The 21637-nt window shown below is 42.2% G+C and overlaps 2 protein-coding genes across 2 annotated transcripts in view; one reads left to right on the top strand and one right to left on the bottom strand.

Moving 5' to 3' along the window:
• The window catches only part of FANCM (FA complementation group M), a gene marked incomplete at both ends in the record, with an annotated part of 89569 nt that extends 68005 nt beyond the window's left edge, over positions 1-21564 (bottom strand). The window contains 4 exons of the mRNA XM_082000946.1: positions 16562-16720; positions 17412-17489; positions 19144-19316; positions 21129-21564. Of these exons, the coding sequence (XP_081857072.1) occupies positions 16562-16720; positions 17412-17489; positions 19144-19316; positions 21129-21564 (846 nt within the window). The remainder of the gene's footprint in view (positions 1-16561; positions 16721-17411; positions 17490-19143; positions 19317-21128) is intronic.
• On the top strand, positions 824-10988 carry LOC309405112 (heme-binding protein 2-like; the record flags this gene model as incomplete). The annotated part of the gene is made up of 5 exons (XM_081999805.1): positions 824-1130; positions 7350-7441; positions 8672-8813; positions 10198-10381; positions 10817-10988. Exons 1-5 carry the CDS (start codon positions 905-907, stop codon positions 10986-10988), a joined length of 816 nt encoding a protein of 271 aa, XP_081855931.1. The 5' UTR covers positions 824-904.
• Positions 21565-21637: the final 73 nt, after the last annotated feature.

The following is a 21637-nucleotide window of genomic DNA, read 5'->3' as shown; positions in this document are numbered from 1 at the left end:
CACTGTCACACCAAGATCAGCCCCTGGGACTAGGTCACCAAAGCTGAGCCTGGGAGAAAGATACTGACCAGAAAAGAAAAGGCGGGGGAGGGGGGGAGGGGGGAAGCAGATTAAGCATCACATCACAGAGTCAACAGTTACATCCCCAATCTTTGGTCTCCTCCTGCAAGCATCTCAACAGTGTACAGGAGGGGACTATTTTCCTATTATTCTAAAATTCTAAAAGCCCAGCAGTTCCCTTTTCCTGCCTGTGCAAAAAGGACCACCACACAGTTACTACACATTAAATTTAAAGTTGGAATGAAAGACAACTACAAATAGAACCACATGCTCCACACAGACCCCGGATTCAAGTTCAGATCCTGCTTTAATTGTCATAGTCATCCCTGTAACAGGTCTGCTCATCTATCTCTTTCTCATAAAGGCTTGCCTCAGCAACGGCAAATGTATGCAGCTGTCAACTTCCAAAGCTGGACTTTCAGTACCCAAAACGACCTATGGCTTTTGCACTCCTAGCTGGAGACAGTTTGGAATGACCTCGCAGGCACTCCTGAATAAAGAGAGAGAGATATATATGAGAAGATATTAAAAAAAGTCACAAAAAAGAAGGACTAACAGGATGTGAAGAGCAATGGGGAAAAAAAGACGATGAAGAGAATAGCTAGGAAAGGGAGCATGAACCTATGAAACGCAAACTTCCTCAAGGTCTACACCGCTTGGGTCCTACAGCCCGGGGCGAAGCTGCAGAGCGCCGGGACCGCTAGCGCAGCGCCGCTGGCTGCGGGCGGCTCCCGCTCCGCAGCCCTACCCCCGGCGGCGGCGGGGGCCGCCCCCCGCCCTCAAATCCCGGGCAGGGCGAGCCCTTCATAAAGCGGCGCGGCGGCTCCCGGCGCGGCGTGGCGCGATGGAGGCGGGCGGCTGCCGCATGGGCGGCGCAGAGCCGGGCGCGCCGGCGGCGATCACGCTGGAGGAGTTGGACGGCATGGGGGAGGAGAGCCCCGACTCGGCGTACCACAGCAACGGTAGCAGCCTGGAGGAGGAGGCCGAGCGCATGGAGGACGAGGAGCAGGAGCGGCTGCTGAGCTACTGGCAGAGCGTGGGCAGGGGCCACCAGGTGGACGTGCCCCGGGGTAAGAGCCGGCCGGCACCCGCCAGCGGGCAGCGCTCGGGCCGCGCTAAGCCGCTTACGCCCACAGCGGCCCGCTGGGCTTTAGGGGGATTAGGGAAGCGGTATTTCCGAGCTTACCGGCCCGTACCGTAACCTTCTCGGTTACTTCTGACCTTCAGGTGCAGGGCGTTCCCCCGGCATCTCCACGTGTGTCACTGACGGAGCCCCCACAGGCGTCCCGGGCGGGGACAGAATGGTGCTGGCCAGGCCCCGTGGTGCCATGGCTGGGCTTAACGCCCCCAAACCTCTCCCTCCTCCAGGTAGACCAGAGGGAGCCTGTTCTCGGGGCTGGAGGGAGGAGGCCTAGAGAGGCCGTGGTGCAGGGCCAAGAGGAGCATGGGCCCCATCTGCCCCCTTCCCCAGCTGCCTCTCGGCCAGGGTGGCAGGAGGACCCCGCGACGGCGAGGCTTGGGTTAGGCAGGCCCGGTGCTAAGGGCCGCAGAGAGCCTGCCCCTTGGAGAAGGGGCCAGGGCTGAGGGAGACGTGTGGTGGTACAGCAAAAGCTGTGGCTATAAGCACCTGTCATACAGAGGACGACTGAGCCAAGGTTTTGCACAGGGCGAGTCAAAAGGTTTTTCTACCTTAGAGAAGTGGGGATTGACCTATTTATACCCCAAAGGACTGATGTGAGTTTTCAGTCTTAATTAACAACTAAATTGACTACCTGCAAAAGCATTCTTCTTAAAAGTATCTCCTCACTGTAGCCATCCAAGAGGTTGGTCCTTGAAAGAAAGATGGTTGAATTGAAAGACGGCACGGAGTAAACAAGTAAAAGGATCAACCTTGCTTTTTGGCAGTAAGCCTCCCAGGCTTATCTTATTAAGAAATTCTTTATTTTCAATTTTAAGATAGACTGAAAGACTGTAAGAAGTCAGATAACTGATCACAAGCAGCAGAGAGTAGCTGCAAACTTTGCTCATTCAGAAACTTTAACTCATCTGCACTGTCCTGCATAGAGAAGTAGAGATCTTTAGCATCTCTACTGTTCAGATAAATTGCCTAAGAGGACAGGAAGCAGCAAAACCTTGACCACCAGACTGCACTAGGCACTACCAAAATGAAACAACTTATTTAAAATCTTTTCCTATATTCCAACACAGCAAAGAGGGTACAACCTCCTTTTCAAGTCATGCCTAGAAGTCTTGTCTTTCTAATGTTTTAACAATGGAAATTAACACCCCATCAGGTACTAAAAGAAGGGCAAGATCAGTCTGAACAGAGTTCTCTGGCTTGCCTTGCTCTCACTGCCGCCTTAGGAGGGGTATTTGGATGCCCTGCGCCAGCAGTACCATCCCGCAGTTTCAACAAGCACTCCAGCAGTCAGGGGTTTGTGTCTGTAACCCATGCATCAAACCTGACAGCTTCGGATTCTACAGGGGCAGGGAGGAAGGGGGAGGGAAGAGGGGCTCCCTATTTAAGGCGTGAAAACACGAGCGCTAATTTGTTCCTTGAGGGTAGCTTTGCGTAGCAGAAAACAAGTTTCCTTCCCATGAAATTAGCCGGTGTTCCAATACACAGGAATTTCAATGCCCTGTTTCACTAAGATTTGTTAGGCAGGTTATCAAGTCTACGAAATATGTCAAAAGTAGTATTTTACCACAATTTAGTTACTGTATTATGAAAGGTTAACTTTGTAACACTAGCAAATGTTACAAGAATATAAATAGAAGATTTTTCTTCAGATATCCCCCAGGGCTGAATCTTAAGAGTAGACTGCATCTCAGCTACAACAGCCTGAGAGTTTGCTAGACCAGGTTTACATGGTTCATTCAAGGTTCAAGTTAACTGTTAATATCTGTGTTTAGTATCCAGTCAGTTAAAGCGTACTCAAGCCTCAGGGAATACATGTAGAAAACACAGATGACTTTCTGGGAGCAGACCACCTCTCTTGACTAGTGGGGCACATCCAAGCAGCTGGTGTCACTGAAGCCAAAATACAAGAACTTTACTTGGCTCGCTATTAACTGCCAGCCTGTTAACTGTGCAGATAGAGCACTTGAGACAGAGCACTTGAGACCTTAACAACAGAACCTATATTTCCTATAGTCTAGTGGTAAGTCTGCAGCGTAAGAACATTACCATCCTTCTCCTCAATAGTTCTAGACTGCCACAAACTTTGGCACTTGTTTTCTTCTATGGTGACAACATACCTCTCAAAAAGATGACTTGCTTTGTAGCTTTTGTTTAGCACCTTTTAAGGGTAATGGGAACAGTGTAAGCCTTCTAAAAAAATTTAAGATTTTGAGAGATGTAAACAACAGATACTTATATGACTGGCATATCAATTTATCACCGTTAACATGATCTTAATTCTATAGACTGACTGACTGGCCTATGCCAAACCTTGCAACAAAAGGGTAAAAGAAATACATAGGTGCAGGAAGGTATAATCTAACTTTCTTGTCTTGAAAACTCCATTTTATCCACTCACAGTAGAAGAAGAAAACATGTAACAGCAGTTGCTTTTAAATTTCTCAATTCTAATTTCAATATAAGAACATTCGTTGAAAAGCAAGCTCAGGAAAGTTGCTACCCATCAAAACCACCTACTTGCTAAAGCATGAAGTTCTCTAAAGATACTCAGGGTACAAAGCAGCATGCTCAAGTACCCAGGTTCCAGATCAAACTTGCGACCTGGAATTGCAGCTGTTTTTCCATCAATTCCAGTGTCCCTTCCCTGCTGTGGTTACCTCAGGTAAGTGGTAGTAAGGCTTTGCCGGTACTGAGGCTGCTGGACAGCCCAAGCCTCTGTGGGTCAAAGGAAGCGTGCGGGGAGGACCACAGTCTCCATCGCTAGGTCATCCCAGTGCCACAGCCTCATGCTGAAGCCCAGCCCACACTGAGCCTGCGTGCAAGATGGTGCTCATGAACACCTCCCAGAGCCGTTTCCCAATTACTGTCTCCAAGGTCTAGTGGTTTGTTTTGTGAAGGTTTTGGCTCCCAGCATTGCAAAGGCCATCTCCTCTACTCTAGAATGACAAAGTTTTGTGTGCATGTACATTATTTAAGGGTGCATCTGACAAGTCCCTCCCATTTCAGTGACACCACCAGCAGATCCGATCAGACACAAATATAGATATGCAACAATTTAAATGCTGTTCAATCTTGCTGCTATGCACAAGTCTTGTCAAATGTGCCTTATCTATATAAATTCCTTTGTAAAGATTTGCCTCTTTCATAACACCTACCTATGGCAGCAACTGTAATTACAATTTTGAAATTTAATTAAACCAAGCCTTTACCTAGCTATGCTGCTACAACTCTCCTAGCCTTGTTTTGTCACACCAGTGTTCAAGTTTGCAAACTTGGACTGACAGATGACATGCCAAGCAACTCACTTGTTTTTGGGCAGTTTAATTTAAATATTATCCAGGTTAAGATATTTATAATCCAAGTGTTATACTGTCATGCCTGAGAGGCATGGATTCATGAACTGAAGAATTAAACTCCTGAAAGGACTTTAATTAGTTGTAATCCCTAGCCGATGTGTTAATATGGAAGTAAAAAACCCACACAGTTCTCAAAAAAGGAATTTAAAAATAGAGTCAACATTTCTAGAGTCCTAAAAATGTGTCTTAATTTTTGAGTACTCTGTGGAAAATTCAGTGCTAAGGTCTAATCTACTTTTATTTTTCGCTCAGCCTCCAAAGAGATCAATTTTAAATGTCAGTTATTACTTAAATTTAAAATTTATTTCCCAATGACTTTAAAAAAAATGTTTAAAATTAACTAAAGTGTAGCTTTCTCCCTTTATTAAAAGGATTTTTACTATTCCAAATAGTCTTAAAACTAAAACCCCTGCACTGGTTGCCAAGAGATGTAGGTTTGATTCCCAGCTCAGCTACAGATTTACTGAGTGACCTAGGCCAAGTTAATTCTCCTGTATCTTAATTCTCCTCTTCTCTGAAACATGGATAATACTTTCTTCCCCCATCATCCTGCCTTTTCCCACTTTAAGATAGTAAGGCAGTTAAAACACCCAAGAGAAGGGCTCTTATTTCAGTCGAAACTTAAGTCCTTTTCATGCACGGCTGATACAAACTCACATCCAGACTTTCAAACCCTGTACATAAAAATTAGGTTTCTAATCATCTATCAAGGTACACAAATGCCTATATTACTTCAACTTTGAAAGGCAAGGCACTAACTCTTTTGAAAGAGAGGCTTTCCATTCCTAAGACTAAGCTTATATCCAGAGTTTCCAAGCCTTTCTGTTAGGGATCAACTTCTAAGCAGAATTTATTTATGAACTGCAGCTAGAATTGATGTCAAGGCAGCCATAGTTGCAAATACACCTAACCCAACCATACTTAAGTGACAAAACTGTTGGAGAACAGAAGTACTAGAATATGCTAGCATTATATATGCAAGTATAATGTATTTGCTCCTTCTATCCACTTGGGCTTGGCTGGGAAGTGTAACAATTAACACAGACTGGATGACTGCTAGTGTCACCGCATCCAGAAATACAGGACAGGTTCGCTATTTGATTTCTTACAAAATGTAAGAATCATTCAAAAAGTCACAGCACATTTCAGTTCCATCTCAGTATTGGTAAGCGAGCATGCAGCTGCTTAGAGTTCTTCAACAACAGCCAACTATTAATGCTCTCCTTCACATAATGTAAGAGCTCAGATCAGAAGTGATGACACATGTTAGGCTGTACTCCGAGCCCATCTTGTTCTCAAAGGGCAAGACAACAGACAGCAGCAAACATAAGCAGCATGCAAAACACACAGTGTCCCTATTAGTCAAATAAAGTTGGTATGTTCCATTTCATCTTCACTAGTGCTTTATGGTGACTATGACTATTTGAGAACATTGAAGCACTCTCTCTCTTTCTGCCAGGTGTAATGGGACCTGACAAACAGAACACAAACTCGCCTTGTTCTACTACCACCTTTACATAAGTTACGTTTCAATTTTGCTGGAAAGTTAATATTCACTATAAGTCAACAGTCTTCTGTCTCTTCCAAACTGAAATAAAACCTTTCATCTAATGTACTTGGTATCTAACCAGACAGGACATACATATAAAACTACTATGCAACAAATTGTGTTAAATTGACACAAATCTATGTTCCAATTTCTTTGTTAAACAATCATGTCTTCTTAGATACAGTTCCTCAGTGAAGTATACATTGAGGAATTTTAAGTTTCCTCATCTTTGATTTCTTTAACTTAACTGGTTACTTTTCTTCTCCCTTATCTATTGTTGCTGCACTTTGATCCCACTGCCACACCCCACCTTCACTTTCTGCCCTCCAGCCTGAGCACATCAGGTTCCCCCAGCCCATCCTGCACTGCATCCTGCCCTACTCAGCACAGTTACCCTCTACCAAAGTATCTCGAGTTTCTTAACGAAAACATTTGTTTGCCTTTTATTTTGAAATTCTCCCCTCCTGCGAGATCTTACTAGAAAGGCATGCATTAAAAAAAAAAAGGAAAAAAATTATGCACTTCACTTAAGACTCAGAACTCCACTTTGCATATGCAGAAGCGGGATCGCCACAGCATCGCGGCTGGCACGCGCTCTCCACCAGCTTCAGCTATAACACTCCCAGAGTGCCACTAGCAGTGAGTCAGAGAGACGAGCGCTGTGGTAGCTGGGCAGCAGTAAGCCCGGGGCTAGCCAGGACACTTGGCTAGCAGCACAGCCCGCCTGCCCTGCGCCAGTGGCTCAGGCACTGCGTCTTCCGAGGCACAACCCAGGCCCCACACACCCGACACATGCCCTGACTGAAGAGTAGCACTGAAATCTGCGTCATGTCAAATGCTGAAGTAAAACATTAGGCATAAAACATCTTTTGGAAGTGACAAAGTTTCCACGGTAGCATCTCCTTGAACCTGTGAACAAGAGCTGCCAAGTCACTTTACTTCTTCATGTGGATACACCTTTATCCGACACTGAAAGAGTGGCTAGACTTGGAAACATCTGCACAGAGCCAGAACACGAGGCACGGCCAAAAGCTTTCCATAGACGCTGCTGTAATTACAACACGCGAGGAGTGGGAGCATGAAATCTGTTCCTAACAGAGAGAGATGGAAGTCAGTCAACCGTTCCTATTAATACTGAAAAGCAAACTAAACTTGTTACAAAGTCCTCTGAGGTTTAACTGAGAGAAAGAATGAAACACATTTCATGCTTCACTAAAATTGGGTATCTATTATTTTGTTGCAGACATGGCAGAGCCAATCCAGCAGCTGACTAGAAACAACAATCCCCAGGGAAGACAGACCATCCCGTTTACTCTGATCCAGCGCAAGGAAAAGGTACCGTTTCCCGTCCCAAGTATTCAGACCTAGCTTCCAAAAATATGTTTCTTTATAGCATTATTTTGACCATTTAGGGTTTTTAATGTCATGAGTGCAAAGCATTGTAAATGGATAACTACATTTCATTTTTAACATTTCACCATTTTTACATGTGTGAATTTTTCTTTTTTGTAAGGTAGAAACTAGCAGGAATGTCAGAAGATAGCCAGGAATTACAGTCTTTGTAACATTTTATAATTTAACAAAAAACCTTCATATTTTGACATTTGAAATAAAATGGCTAGTTTTTTTCCATTTAAATCAATGCAATTGCTTCCTTATATGATCATATTAATAAAACCTTAGTAAGGAATGCTTGAAAGAGATTAATGTCTGAATTTAAAACCAAACATGTACTTTTGTATCATGGGTCATTATCAAACAAAGCAGCAATTTGCAAACCCATCTTATCCTCTAATGAAAAATTGAAATTGATGTCCAGCAAATCATTCACAGCTCAAGAAGTGGCAAACAAGGGTCTAACCTTAAATACATGACAAATCAAGAAAATCTTTACTAACTATGTATGAAGAATTATTGTAACATTTCTTTTAAATAGATCTATGTAATTCAAATTTATAAATATCACAATTTGATTGAGTTTATTTTGTCTAAACAGTTTGGAACTCCTGACTATCTATGTTGTAATTAACTGCAGATAAAAATTAAGATTATTCAGTGTTAATTGTAACTAAATGTTTAATACTGCAAGTCCAAAAGATGACAGTTCCTTATTTTAAAGGAGAACTACCCAGAAGTCTGATGAAACAAGTTTTGGTCCAGGATCACCAGCTTATCCCTTCTTGATTTATATGGGGAAGGATTGAGATTCACATGTTGCTTTCAAGATCATTTCTCTAACAGTTGAAAAAAGATGCAATTATTCTTGTACTCAAGTAAGATCCATGCTCTGCATTGGTTTTGGATATCTACTTACTATATGCCAGCTTGGACCTTGAAACGAAGCACGTGTGAACTAAGTATTAAACAGTATATGCTTAAGGTGTAGCTGGCACAGACTTAAAATCATGCTTCATGCTTGACATTCTCCTGGTCATACACCTAGAAAAGTTGATTTCTTTACGCTGTAAATAAAACACTGATATATTGTTTGACTTTTATTTGTTTGCTTGGGTTTTTTAGGTGTTTAACTTAAGATACAAAATTATTATCTTACTGTGTTTGCAGCTTGGAGATCTACTTTATGAAAAACGTCAGTATGGAAAAGCCAAGTGGGCTTGTATAAAAATGAAAGAAAAACAGTATGAACAGAGCATATGCCTTGGATTCATGAAGCTTATGAGATACATTTGTGAGCAGAATTCCTCAGGTAATTGGTACCACAATTCTACATTAAAGTTAAAACATTATATTTATGCACTAGCTCCTCCTAATGGGGGAGACACTTTTATTAGCTTTTTCCAAATACTCCACCCTGTCTGTAGGGACACTTTGCTGTAATACAGTCTTTCCAGCAGGGTCTAAACCAAAGTGCTGCTCCCTCTGCACACATGCTAGAAGAGAACATCTGCAGGAAGCGATTCCTGTTTTCAAGGGCACTGTGACCATTACAACTGCCCGGGAACTGACACTGGCTATTTTTGTAGGCTATCAGCTACAAATTAGGCTTTTGCTACAGAATTTTAGTGGTTTAGTTTTTACAGCAGTACTGAAATCACCTATTATAAGAACCTATTCAGAGCGTAATGCCAAAAGAGACCATGTTTTGCCTCCTTCGTTTTAGTTCATGATACTCAACTTATGCATGTCTGAATGGACACCAAAAATTTGTGTGATTGAAGCATGTTTTCCACAAAGATAATCTAGTTTTAACTGAAGTACTTTAAAATAATGGCAAGTCCACCATGTCCTTAATAGCTTGTGCCTGCATGAAAAATGTACACCTAGTTTCCAATCTAATTTAATCTAGTTTCAACTTCTACCCATCAGTTCTCATTTTTTTTTATTCTCCAGTTGATTAAGAAGTATTGCAATGCCCATGTTTTGTTCTGTAATAGTGCATGCATTATAATCAAGTCAACACTTAATTTCCTTTCCAAGAAACTAAAAAATCATGAAAGCTTTTCCTTTATAGGTATTTTCCCTGTTCTCCCCTTTCTTTTAAAACTTTAACATGGTTTAAAAGTAATTTTGGCTCCAGAACAGCACAGTTCTGTTTTCAAAGCAAAGTTCCTATACCCAGTCATCACTTCTACCTGCACAGTCAAAACACTCCACCTTTTCCAATAGCATTGCAAAAATATAGCAGCATGTTTGATAACAGCAAATCCTAAATGAATTCAAAATGCAGCCCCCTTGTCTTGCCTACATTCTTTATTCCCAAATATTTAAAACATGACACAAAGTCAGTTTACAAGACAAACACAACCCTCTTAAGAGGGGAAAGGAGTCAAACTCCTTACCCTACATTAATTTAGGAGAGCTCACCAAATACCTCATTTTATGCACACGTTTGCACATGTAGGTTTTAGATCATATATATACACACACACACAAACTACAAGGCATAATAAAATGCTGCTAACAACTTGGAATACACAACCCCATTTTCTAAAACATCCTGCTGAATTCCTTTTAGTAATGAAACTCTGCTCTGTGGTACTCACTTTATATTATTTAGTATGAGTTCAGCAGTCAAGCACAGTATGTAGATCTTCTTTTGTATTTTCTAAAAGTCACCTATGTCTCCTCAGGACTGTACTTGGGGATAACGATACCCATTGTGACCATAGTCCATACAAATGAATCTCAATCAGAGATGACACAGTCAGTGACAGTAGCATACTACCTGCCTGAAGTGCTGCAGGATGAGCCACCTCATCCTTTTGACTCTGACATAATCATTGAAGAGTGGCCTGCTACTATTGTTTATAGTAGGTAAGAAACATTTTAATTTTGTTCTAGTAAAAACTGTAAAAAGATGCAGTTTTCAATTTGGACATGTTACACCTTTTAAATCAAGTCCTAAAAGGTAACAGACAGTAAAATTTGATTTTTACTAATTGTTAAAAGCTGCCTGCTTTAGGAGACTGTGATGTTCAGGAAATAATGATTATCAACTTACTTGGGAAAATGAGGCATCTCTAAATGTGAGATACAATAGCTTCTCAAAACACAGACTATTCTGTGTGGCTGGGAACAAAGCATCTGACATATCACTGAAAATATTAAGAAAGAAACTGTTCTGAGATCAATCACAGTCAGGTAGTGTCATTTGTGAAACATGACTAAATAATTTAGAAGGAGGCATTTCTAGGCTCTGGAAAAACTATGGATTTTAAAAAGAACTTGATACGAAGTTGATTGTTACAGGAGCTTCAGAGGAATCACCAATGAAGACTCTATAATGAGAGAAATAAACCTGTTGGCGGAAATTCTGGAGAGTCCCGAGTTATGTTTGCAGGATACATTCATCATTGCAGGATATACAAATCCAGCTGCTGCCAATCGACACAACGAGATATGGTTCCTTCAAAGACCATAGCCTCCCATTTCTGGTGCTTGTCAGTCACAAGAATCAGTTCTGATTTACTGGCAGAATCTTACAGGTGAATCACGTGAGACTAGATGTCAAACCCTCAAAGATTTTAGAAATGTGCTTTTAGCCAGTTTAGCAAGACAATTGCTCCAACTTAATTATCAGAGGTAACACCTGAAAACATACACAGTTCCTTATGCCAACTGTTACGAGTTCTTACACAATTTTTATGGAGAGTTTTAGCACTTTAAAAGTTAGTTCACCTATCTTCTTTTACAAGGTAAGGGAGTTGGAGACCTCTCTCCTCCTCCGCTTATTAGCATCTCTAGCCTGCCTGTGGCTTGAGATGGTCCTAGGGGAGATGCTGGAGCCACTGCCCTGGCCTGCTGTGGGCACCTAGTGCTGTACCAGCAACACAAGGACCCTGCTGGGGCTTTCAGTGGGACACACATTGAAACTGCCTCACATATGCAGGCTATGCTTCAGAAAAATACTGTTCAGATCTTAATTTCTGAAGAGAACCACCAGATTTAGACCACTGTGATTAATCCAAGGAGCAAGAGTAGGCCAATGCTGACTGCTTTTAACGTCATCTGCGGAGTAGAGATTCTTAATGCTTACCTCAAAAAGCATTCAACCAAAGTACTTTTAACTCTGAGAAGAGACCAAGGCAGCAGAAGGGTCCTAATGCTCATTAAAGTTTTGATAGCAAAAGTTACAGGTTAACGACACATTCATAGTAATCCCAGGACTATATTTGGCATTCCTAAATAGAAAGTGGTTATTCTTAACTCTTAAGTTTTCTGAACACTTTCTTCTTACAACTTTGCTGAATGTTAACACACTGCAGCTGAATAAGTAATTTGTTCGGTACTTTTACACTCTTCTGGCAGTACCACACTATTAATGTTATAAATGATACAAATATCTCACAGAATCGCAGAAACAATTTCAGCTAGAAGTGACCTCTGGCAGTCACCTCGTCCAGCCCTGTGCTGAAAGAGGGGCTGGCGCTGCTGGCAGACCAGGCTGCTCAGGGCCTCACACCGCTGGAGTTTGAGCGTCTCCCGGGGTGAGGAGCCTGTAACCCCTCTGGGCCCTGTTCCAGTATTTGACCACCCTCACTGTGAGAATTTTTCTTCCTAATAGCTAATTTTTCGTGTTGCAGCTTGTTTCTTTTACCCTTCATCCATATGATCATTCTTCAAGTTAGACAACTGCTAGTCTAGCACGCTGTGATTGAGAGACAAGCTCACACAGTTCTATGTGCATCAGGAGGTCTGAAAGCAGCATTCATGCTTTGCTGTGTACTACAGTTAAAGAGCACCTACTGCACTTTAGAATCGGGGTAGCAAACAGTTTTTCTCTCAAAAATCCCTTCTTAATGTTTCCCCTTAGAGATATGATGGTAGAGTTTAATCTTAATAGAAGCAAACATCTTTTTACATAAAATTTCATCAAGCATGTCGCCAGCATATTTATTGATTACAGGATTTAGGCTTTAAATAGAGCTTTTGTGTTCTTCAGTTATGACGTACAACATGGCAACTACAGCCAGTGTCTCCTAGCTTACAGCAGAGTTAATTGGCAAACACAATGGATTTACGTAGTACTTCTGAATAAACGTACAGGTCTCAAGAACTTTAAGCCTTTTGGTTCCCCAAAAGGCTCTCTGCTGCACAAAATTGACTTTATGCTTAACTTAAAACCTCTTGTTGAGCAGCAGGATCAGAGAGTACCGGCTGGTCCTGCTGACCGTGCTCAAGCATGACCAAGGTGCTCTCTGGTGCTTGCTGCCCACAGAGATTCCTCAGGCAGACAGCAAGGAGAAGGGAGAAAAAAAAAAAAAAGAAAAAAGAAAAAAAAGAGAGAAAAGCCTTAGTTTTAACACAAACAGATAGTCTTTGTGGGGAGAAAAAAAAAAACAAAAACCAAAACAACCACAAAAAAGCAATCCTTCCTTTCTTCTTCTGAATGCCTGATATCCCTAGCTGTTCAGATGTCCTGCACTAGTCCAGCACAGACATTTCTATTACCTCAAATTAATTGGATGTTAAACCGATGGGGGGGGAATCTCAAAAAATACTATGGGTTTGAGGTCTGTCTTATTCCAGCCAGAAAGCTATTAACTCTGGTTTGCCAGGTGAGAGCACAAATGCTTGGGGCCTGTAGTGGCCACAACTAGGAACCACTTTGTCTGATGTTCCAATTTAAATGCACGTCAAAATATTTCTTACTTAACAGAAAGAGACGATAAAGATACCTGCCGTGTCTTTCATTCCTCTCAATTTGTTCAAGATACAGGATCACAGACAGGGAAAAAAATTCAGATTTCCCTTTCAAAATTTTGAATCGTTTCCTGTTTGATTTTTATTTGGCTTTTTATTTATTTTTAACATCTCCTCAGATTGTCGGACATGCCAGCCACTATTAAAAGTGAAAGCTAATAAATTAATGGAAAACAATAAAAAGTTTTCAAAAACTTTTTAAAGGGCCCAGAGAGGCATTAAATAACAGGTTTTGTTTTGTCATCATCCCCCACAAAGATTTTTATAAGAGCACATAAAAACAATTTTCACTTTTGACATGATTTTATGGCAAATTAAAGAAGTTTCTGCAATTTCATTGGTTTTGCCAGTTATAGAAATTATTGTAATGCTTTGGCACAATAAATGTCAAATAGCTATTGGAAGTAGTTAAATCCTCTCACTATAAAGTACCAGTTTGTACATACCTTACATTTTAAATGTCTATTGCAAAAAGCATTTGCTGCATCTTATGTCTCTTTCCATAGACAATCTTCACCTAAATACTTCTGTGACTCAGCTGCTTGTGGGTGTGTTATAGAAACATTCTTGTTACTGAAATATAAAAATAAGGTATTTATCTGAATGTGCTGATATCCTAACCACAGCGAAGTGTTCAGTGTTGTTTTATGTAAAACTGTGAATTCCAGGATAGTATTTATTTTGACTTACATTAGATGGCTTCTGCTGCTGAGAAAGAACCAATTAATCTGAGTTTGAAGATACACTTTATGGCTATGGAACATTGTACCAACTTCTGTAAATGGCTCGCACAAGCACAGGCACGAAGAACTGCATTTTTTCACTCAATACACAATAAAGCTTACTTCACAGTTACACCACTGAAAGCCAAGGAAACTCATTATTACCTATTATGAGTTATTACTTAAAAACATATTGTTACTCAAATACATCACTTGAGAAAGTTTGAAAACATTATGTCAATCTTCATTCCCTAACTTCTGTTATCAGAATACCTATTTTATTATCCATCTGTGGCTTTACTTTGTGAGCCATTAATTAGTGGATTTTCATTTTTAATTTGAAGTTATTTGAGTTCCACTATCCAAAGAAGATAATAAAACAGAATTCACTCATATTTTTTTGGAAGATTAAATTATGTAGCCTTAACAGATAAATGTCCTGCATACTGTGTATTTTTCGAACAAGCATTAGTGCCTAAAAAGTTTATTCCAGCTATTGTGATACTCAGGGCCTTGCTTATTGTGTGTATACAAATATAAACATAATTTTTCCAGCATTGTTGTGTTGTGCTGTTTACACTGTCCTTCATTTTCACTGAAATGTTGTCTTGTTTACTGTTTGTCAAAATTAAAGATAATGATTTTATTGTGCAGAGTACACCTGGCTTTCATTTTTGTAACAGACACACAAGTTCTTTTGCTGTCTTTCCTTCGAACGGCAGCAGAAGTCACAAGTTCCTATTCTGAATTTACAAAAGCCATTTAAGCCCCAAATTTGAAATGGTTACTCTAAGACCAAAAAAATACTTAAATATCTTTCAAAAAACATACAGTCTTTGAAGTAAACACCTACATTTGGAGCTATGCATCTACATAGCATAATCTACATTGCCAGGTCTGCTGGCAAACTCACTCCTCCTCACTGCAGGAGCCACCTGCAACCCCGTTTTTGTCGAGCGTCCAGCACAGCCTCCCACAGTTCTTACTGCAGCACAGGCTGGGGTAGGACCAGTTTCAGAACCAAACTGTAGAGCAGCAGTACTTCACAAAGAGTGACATATGTATTGGACTATTCTCCTAAATCCTGATGCCATTCAGAACATACTTCACGACTGATTCTTTTGGCAGGGGACAAGGATCATGCAACACGTACTTGTTGTTTCTGTGGCTGCACTCACATATCTATCCTGACCTCAAACCGCTCAGAAGCCAAAACACAGGAGCATGGGAAACAGTGTAATTTAACTTCAGGGCATGGCTGAGGTCCATCGCTGTGCTGTGGAAAACAGCCCAACTACAGAAACAGCCCTGCAGAAACTGCGGTACAGGAGCCACTCTGAAAGTGCTGAGGTCTCTAAGGCTTGGCTTGCCCACGTACACTGGAAAAGGCTGGGGCACCATCCCCTCTGTGTTGTTACAAGTTGTATTTTCTAAGTAAAGCAGTAGCAATACAAATGCAAATATATCAGATCAAAGAAAGGAAATAGAAACCACTGAAGCTACAGTGACAATTTAGTCAAGGTTTGTCTACACTCCTCAATTACAATGGATTAGCAAAACCTATGTGCTTTTATCAGCTTAAATCTCAAGTGAAAACCCTCAAATTAAATCCCTGCATTCAATACGAGCATTCAGAGGTACCTGTAGTGATGCAAAACTATCTTTAAAGTTCTTGCTAGCTTATCAGTGGAACTTCCTCATTCAAATATACTCTCAGGTTACTGGTTTGAAAACAGCTGATCTAATTCTATCTAGAAAATGAACAAACAAGTTTGCCTTCCAATGGTCTTCGCATAAACTACTCCAAAAATCATTGAACTTTAACCAAAATCATACTCTAAAGCCAACAGTCTGATACTAACTTAATCCTAACGTTTTTTATGTCTCTTACCAAAAAAAGAACACACATTTTGAACTTTTCAAAGTGGTATCTATTTGTCTACTAGTACCTTACTGAGTCACCATTGACTTGCTAACAGTTCTGGTCCCTGCTAATCTGTCCTATATTTGGACATTACCTACGGGTAAAAAGAAAACGAAAATAAAAAAGCTCTCGAGAAAAATAAAGAAAAACACCAAAGGAAAAAAAAAAATCAAGGAGAACTAAGTTCACTTACAGATGACTTAAAGCTCTAAAGAATATTCTTAATCAGATAAAATGTTTCCGTCAATACACAGTTTTCATAACACTGGCAATAACCTGGATAACACAAGCATGGCCATCTCAACATCTTAACACCACTAAATTCAGCCAAATTAAGAAGCCCTCGTTTAGGTCTCATGTCAATTTTGCAAGGACTCTTGAAAGATGATGAGAAAGCAAATTCAATTTTAAGTTTTCCATCAGAGATTTTTAAGTTATTGCAAGGTAACAGGCACCGTTGGTGCAAATGCTGTAGTTGAAACCATGTGTTTTTCTTTGCCTTGTACTCAAAGGCAAAGGTAATTGCCTAGGAAAGTATTACCTTTATAAGTTATTGCTAGTCTAGATAGAGATGTTAGAATTGGCAGGGAGATTATCTATTTAGTGACACCATCCCTTTAACAATAGAGAAATGCAAGAACTCACCCGGATGTAAACATTTTGAATTTCTACCAATTCTTCACCGAGTGGAACAACAATTTTTTCCACTTGTCGCTCATGAGAATAAGGCTGAATTTCTGGAGAATCTTCAGCACACAGCTCTATCTGAGCAATGAGTAAGTTGGAAATAACTTGCTGCACAGCCTGTTGAAGAAGCCACAAAGAACGACTGTATTTGCTTGTTAACACTCTAACAATGCAAGTCAGTATCACAGGAAAGTAACTATTCCTGTATTTTAGCAGGCCTTGAATATAATTGTAATGTACCTAATACGTATAGATGAAAAATGAAAGACTCTCCGCCTAAAGATCTCAAGCAGTATACGAAGAGACGATATGGTAAGTTCACGAATACAAAAAGCATGCTATCGCCCGGGGGCTGGAGTGACGGAACTCTCCCTTTGGCTTTTGTTGTACCATGAAACACCTGATGAGAAGCAACTTGGGAGTTAGGAGCTTAAGCTGAACTTGGATGTTCATCTGCCTTGGACTGAAGGCCTCAGCCTTACTTGTATTTAACCAATACACTACACTGAACAGAATATGGAAGCCATTTTGCATTGAGAGTATATTCTTTTTGGTGCAAGTGGGTTTGTATTCTCAAAAACCAAAAGTTATTATTTGCTTTTAGAAAGGTCAGGAAATAAATAATGCAGTCTATAGCATGAAAAAGACAAACCCTCACCAACTAATGGACTGTAAAGAGATTCAGTTTCTATGTGGAATTAAAACAGACTTCAGTATCCTGCACGGTGTTCAAACTGTATCAAACAGTGTTAAACATAGCTTCTACTGAAACTTTGTGATTCCAACCACGCAAGCAGATTTGACTCACCTTGGTATCACTGCCTGGTGTGGCACTTAGGGCCAAGATCCGAAATTGAGTTGTATATTTGCTTAGTTCCCTTACAACCTAAGAACAGGAAAGTTTCCGTTATTACCCTTAAACGAGATTATTTGCTGATAGAAACTGTATTAGTGAAAATACCCACTAAGCAGGAAGAGCTTAACAAAATATTCTAAAAAATCAAAAAAATCCTAAATTCAAATGGGAACCAGGAAATGTTCAGTTTATAAACATTTTATCCAAGAACACTGAATTTTGATTAAGTATGTTAGCCCAGTCCCATTCAGCAGAACAGCCTTGGTAACTTATGAAATGACTTTTCACTTGATTTAACAAAAAGATGAACACCACACTAACTCAAGCGAGCTGCCAAAAAGTGAGTTTGAAGAACTAAAAAGCAAATCATGGCTGATGAGTCCCATGAAATCGGAACAGAGGTTAGATGACAACCACCATGCCAACCAGCACTCAGCTGAGTCTCACTTTAAAATGTTGCATTAGCAATTGGGAGAATGGCTGAATATTCCTTCGACCTCCCAGGTTCTCATTCTACAACCCTCCCTAAGACCAAAACTGGGACATGTACAATAGTTGCTGAACATCCAAGCAACAACCGTATTGTTGTTGCCTCCCTTCTTCACTTTCCCACAGACCTGAACTCTGCCAGTGCTCTCAGTGTACACTATGCCTTCTGGCCAACCACCTCACGCTGCACAGCAAAAAATTGCAAATAAAATAACATAACATAAAAGCTACAGAGAACAAATTAATGGAGGAATTCAATTTGTGGTGACAGTTCTGCTGAAAATCATGCAAAGGCATAGCTAAAGCAGAGAACAAAGCCTGTCAACTTCACAGCCACGGGCACCAACGAGGGGTGATGGAAGGGATTTTTCTCAGCAATAGCTAAGTCTCAGAAGCTAATGAATACAAGTCTTGGCTCTATGTTACAGAGTGATTCTTTGAAAATGAAGTTGCTATAGTTCTGAAAAAGGATAAGAAGAAAAAAATTGCAACAGTGGCAAATTAACACATTTTAACTTGGCAAGCTACCATCTCTTTTCCAGCACGCCAAGTTGGACAAGCACCAAAACCCACCTAGTTTCCTCTAAAGAGGCCTGCTAAGCAACTAGACACAGCTCCACATACCTTCCGTCAATGTATATAAAACTATAACTTTCTTTTAGGTCACATGTTTTTACAAGATTAACCCAAAACAACACAACAAACTTTTTGCTAATCAAGACAAAGCCCAATTTTACAAAGAAATCTTGAACTCATTTTACCAAGATAAAGAATTTCACAAAAAAAGCCCACACTTTTTTCTGAAAAAAAAACCTCCTCCTATTTAAGAGCTATTCCAACATAGCACAAACACACCAGAGTTCACCTGCAAATACAAACGTGTCTGAAAGAAACAGCATAGTGACTTTTTTTTAAATTGCCCTAATCAAAAAAATATTTTGAAATAAAAATTACAATTTTCTTCAGACATTAAAATATTCCCACCTCATCCTACCAGGTTTTAATTCAGGTATTGCTTAAAGACAAGGCACTGACAACGTAGAGGACTGTTTGATCTCTTTCAAGCAAAGCTAAGGACCCGAAGTACAATCTCCCTACAGCAGTGATGACAGTGACACTTCATGGAGGTCCTGTAAGTGATTTTGGGGAGGTTTTTTGTAATTGTGAGACAAGAGTGGGGTGACTCCAGCATTACCTGACAGTAGGCATGATTTCCAAGGGCTTTGTGGGCTTCATCAATAACCAAACATTTAATCTCTACAGCAGGACACGTCCCACGAGAAAGATCATTCACCATTATCTGAGGTGTAAGGAAAAAGACTCTCTTGGTAGTCCACAGTTCCCGCCGACTGAGAGCTTGGGTTCCCCCTGAAAATTAAAGAAATAACATTAGTGAACTGTTCTGCTGAGAACAAGCCATGACCCCCACCACTTGTTGCGGTGAATGGCGTTAAATCCGTCTGGCGGCCGGTCACAAGCGGTGTTCCCCAGGGCTCAGTTCTGGGGCTGGTCTTGTTCAATATCTTTATTGATGATCTGGATGAGGGAATTGAGTGCTCCCTCAGTAAGTTTGCAGATGCCACCAAGTTGGGTGGGAGTGTTGATCTGCCGGAGGGTAGGAGGGCTCTGCAGAGGGATCCGGACAGGCTGGATCGATGGGCCGAGGTCAACTGTATGAGGTTTAATAAGGCCAAGTGCAGGGTCCTGCACTTTGGCCACAACAACCCCATGCAACGCTACAGGCTTGGGGAGGAGTGGCTGGAGAGCTGCCCAGCGGAAAGGGACCTGGGGGTGCTGGTTGACAGCGGGCTGAACATGAGCCAGCAGTGTGCCCAGGTGGCCAAGAAGGCCAACAGTGTCCTGGCCTGTATCAGGAATAGTGTGGCCAGCAGGAGTAGGGAAGTGATTGTGCCCCTGTACTCGGCACTGGTGAGGCCGCACCTTGAATACTGTGTTCAGTTTTGGGCCCCTCACGACAAGAAGGATGTTGAGGTGCTGGAGCGTGTCCAGAGAAGGGCAACGAAGATGGTGAGGGGTCTGGAGCACAAGTCTGATGAGGAGCGGCTGAGGGAACTGGGGTTGTTTAGTCTGAAGAAGAGGAGGCTGAGAGGAGACCTTATCGCTCTCTACAACTACCTGAAAGGGGGTCGTGGCAACAAAGGGTGTTGGTCTCTTTTCCCAAGTACCTAGTGATAGGACAAGAGGAAATGGCCTCAAGTTGCGCCAGGGGAGGTTTAGATTGGATATTAGGAAAAATTTCTTCACTGAGATGGTGGTCAGGCATTGGAACAGGCTGCCCAGGGAGGTGGTGGAGTCGCCATCTCTGGAAGTGTTCAAAAAACATGTGGACGTGACGCTTCGGGACATGGTTTAGGGGACATAGTGGTGCTGGATTAATGGTTGGACTTGATGATCTTGAAGGTCCTTTCCAACCTATTGATTCTGTGACCCATGAACCGAGAGCGGCAGCAGGAGGCCGACAGGGCTGGCAGACACATGCCAGCTTTGGGAGACAAATGTCTTTTAAAATAGCACACACCTTGATGCTAGTCCCATTTTCAGGGAAAAAAGGTGAATACAACGACTAGGAAGATTTTTTGCATTAAAACACTAAACCCAGAACGGCAGAGAACAAGGCTAGAAAGCTCAAGATGCCCCCTAGGCTCCTGCAGCCCCATACCTAATCTGCGCCGCCTCTGACAAAGGCTTGCGCTTAAAAATAGGCTACGGATTCAGTCACTAAGGTTATAACTTCAGTAAGCAATAAACTGCAGTTCATGGGGTTTGCAGACTTAAAAAAAAAAAAAAAAAAGCGCCGTTATTCTTTGGCTCAAGTTTGATACAGAGCATATTTTCTATGCAGACATTTTCACCCCTGGGTAGAAACCCTAAGGCTCTGTGAACCACAGGGCAGCACACCAGGGCTCCAGAAAACATGTTCCAGCGCTTCATCACCCTTATAGTGGTGACCCGGTGTTTTAACTCTTGCACAACCTAAACTTAACCCCTTCTTCTTGTCCTAAAAAAAGGCGTGTTTGGGTTTGTTTTTTTCCCCCCTCCACTGTGGCTTTTCACGTTGCTTGCCCTTGCCTTTGAGCTAAGCAGCCTCAATGTTTGCCGCTCCTCCGAGGAGCCCCCCGAGGACGACGCGCCCCGGCCCCGGCCCTGCCGCCGCCCTACCTGTCATCTCGGCCATGTGTCGGGCCGGGATCCCCATAACGCGGGCGCAGGCCTCCATCTGCTGAGCCACCAGCGGCTTGGTAGGGGCGAGGAAGAGCACCTTGCCGGAGGGGAACCAGCGGTAGAAGTTGTACATGACGACGGCGGCCACGAAGGTTTTCCCCAGCCCGGTGGGCAGGCAGACCAGCGTGTTACCCAGCAAGGCGGCGCGGGCCATGCGCACCTGGTAGCCGCGCACCGGGTAGTTAGTGGGGTAGATCCAAATGGACCCCGCCGCCTCGCAAAAACCCGACACCGGGCTGGGGTCCGCTGCCGCCGCGGCCGCCGCCAACAGCAAGTCATCGTCTGCCTCCTCCCTCTCCTCCTCCTCCGGTGGCGCCTTCCCGCCCGCCGCCCGCCAGGCCTGAGGCAAGGTGCGCTGCCGCCCGCCGCTCATCCTCCCTCAGGGCGCCGCCGCGCCGCGCGGCTCCCGCCCGCTCTGAGGTAACGCGCGCCAACGCGCACCGCCC

Source organism: Phaethon aethereus, assembly GCF_964289735.1.
Source record: "Phaethon aethereus genome assembly, chromosome: 5".
NCBI classification, from domain to species: Eukaryota; Metazoa; Chordata; class Aves; order Phaethontiformes; family Phaethontidae; genus Phaethon; species Phaethon aethereus.
This window is presented reverse-complemented; position numbering and strand designations above follow the sequence as displayed.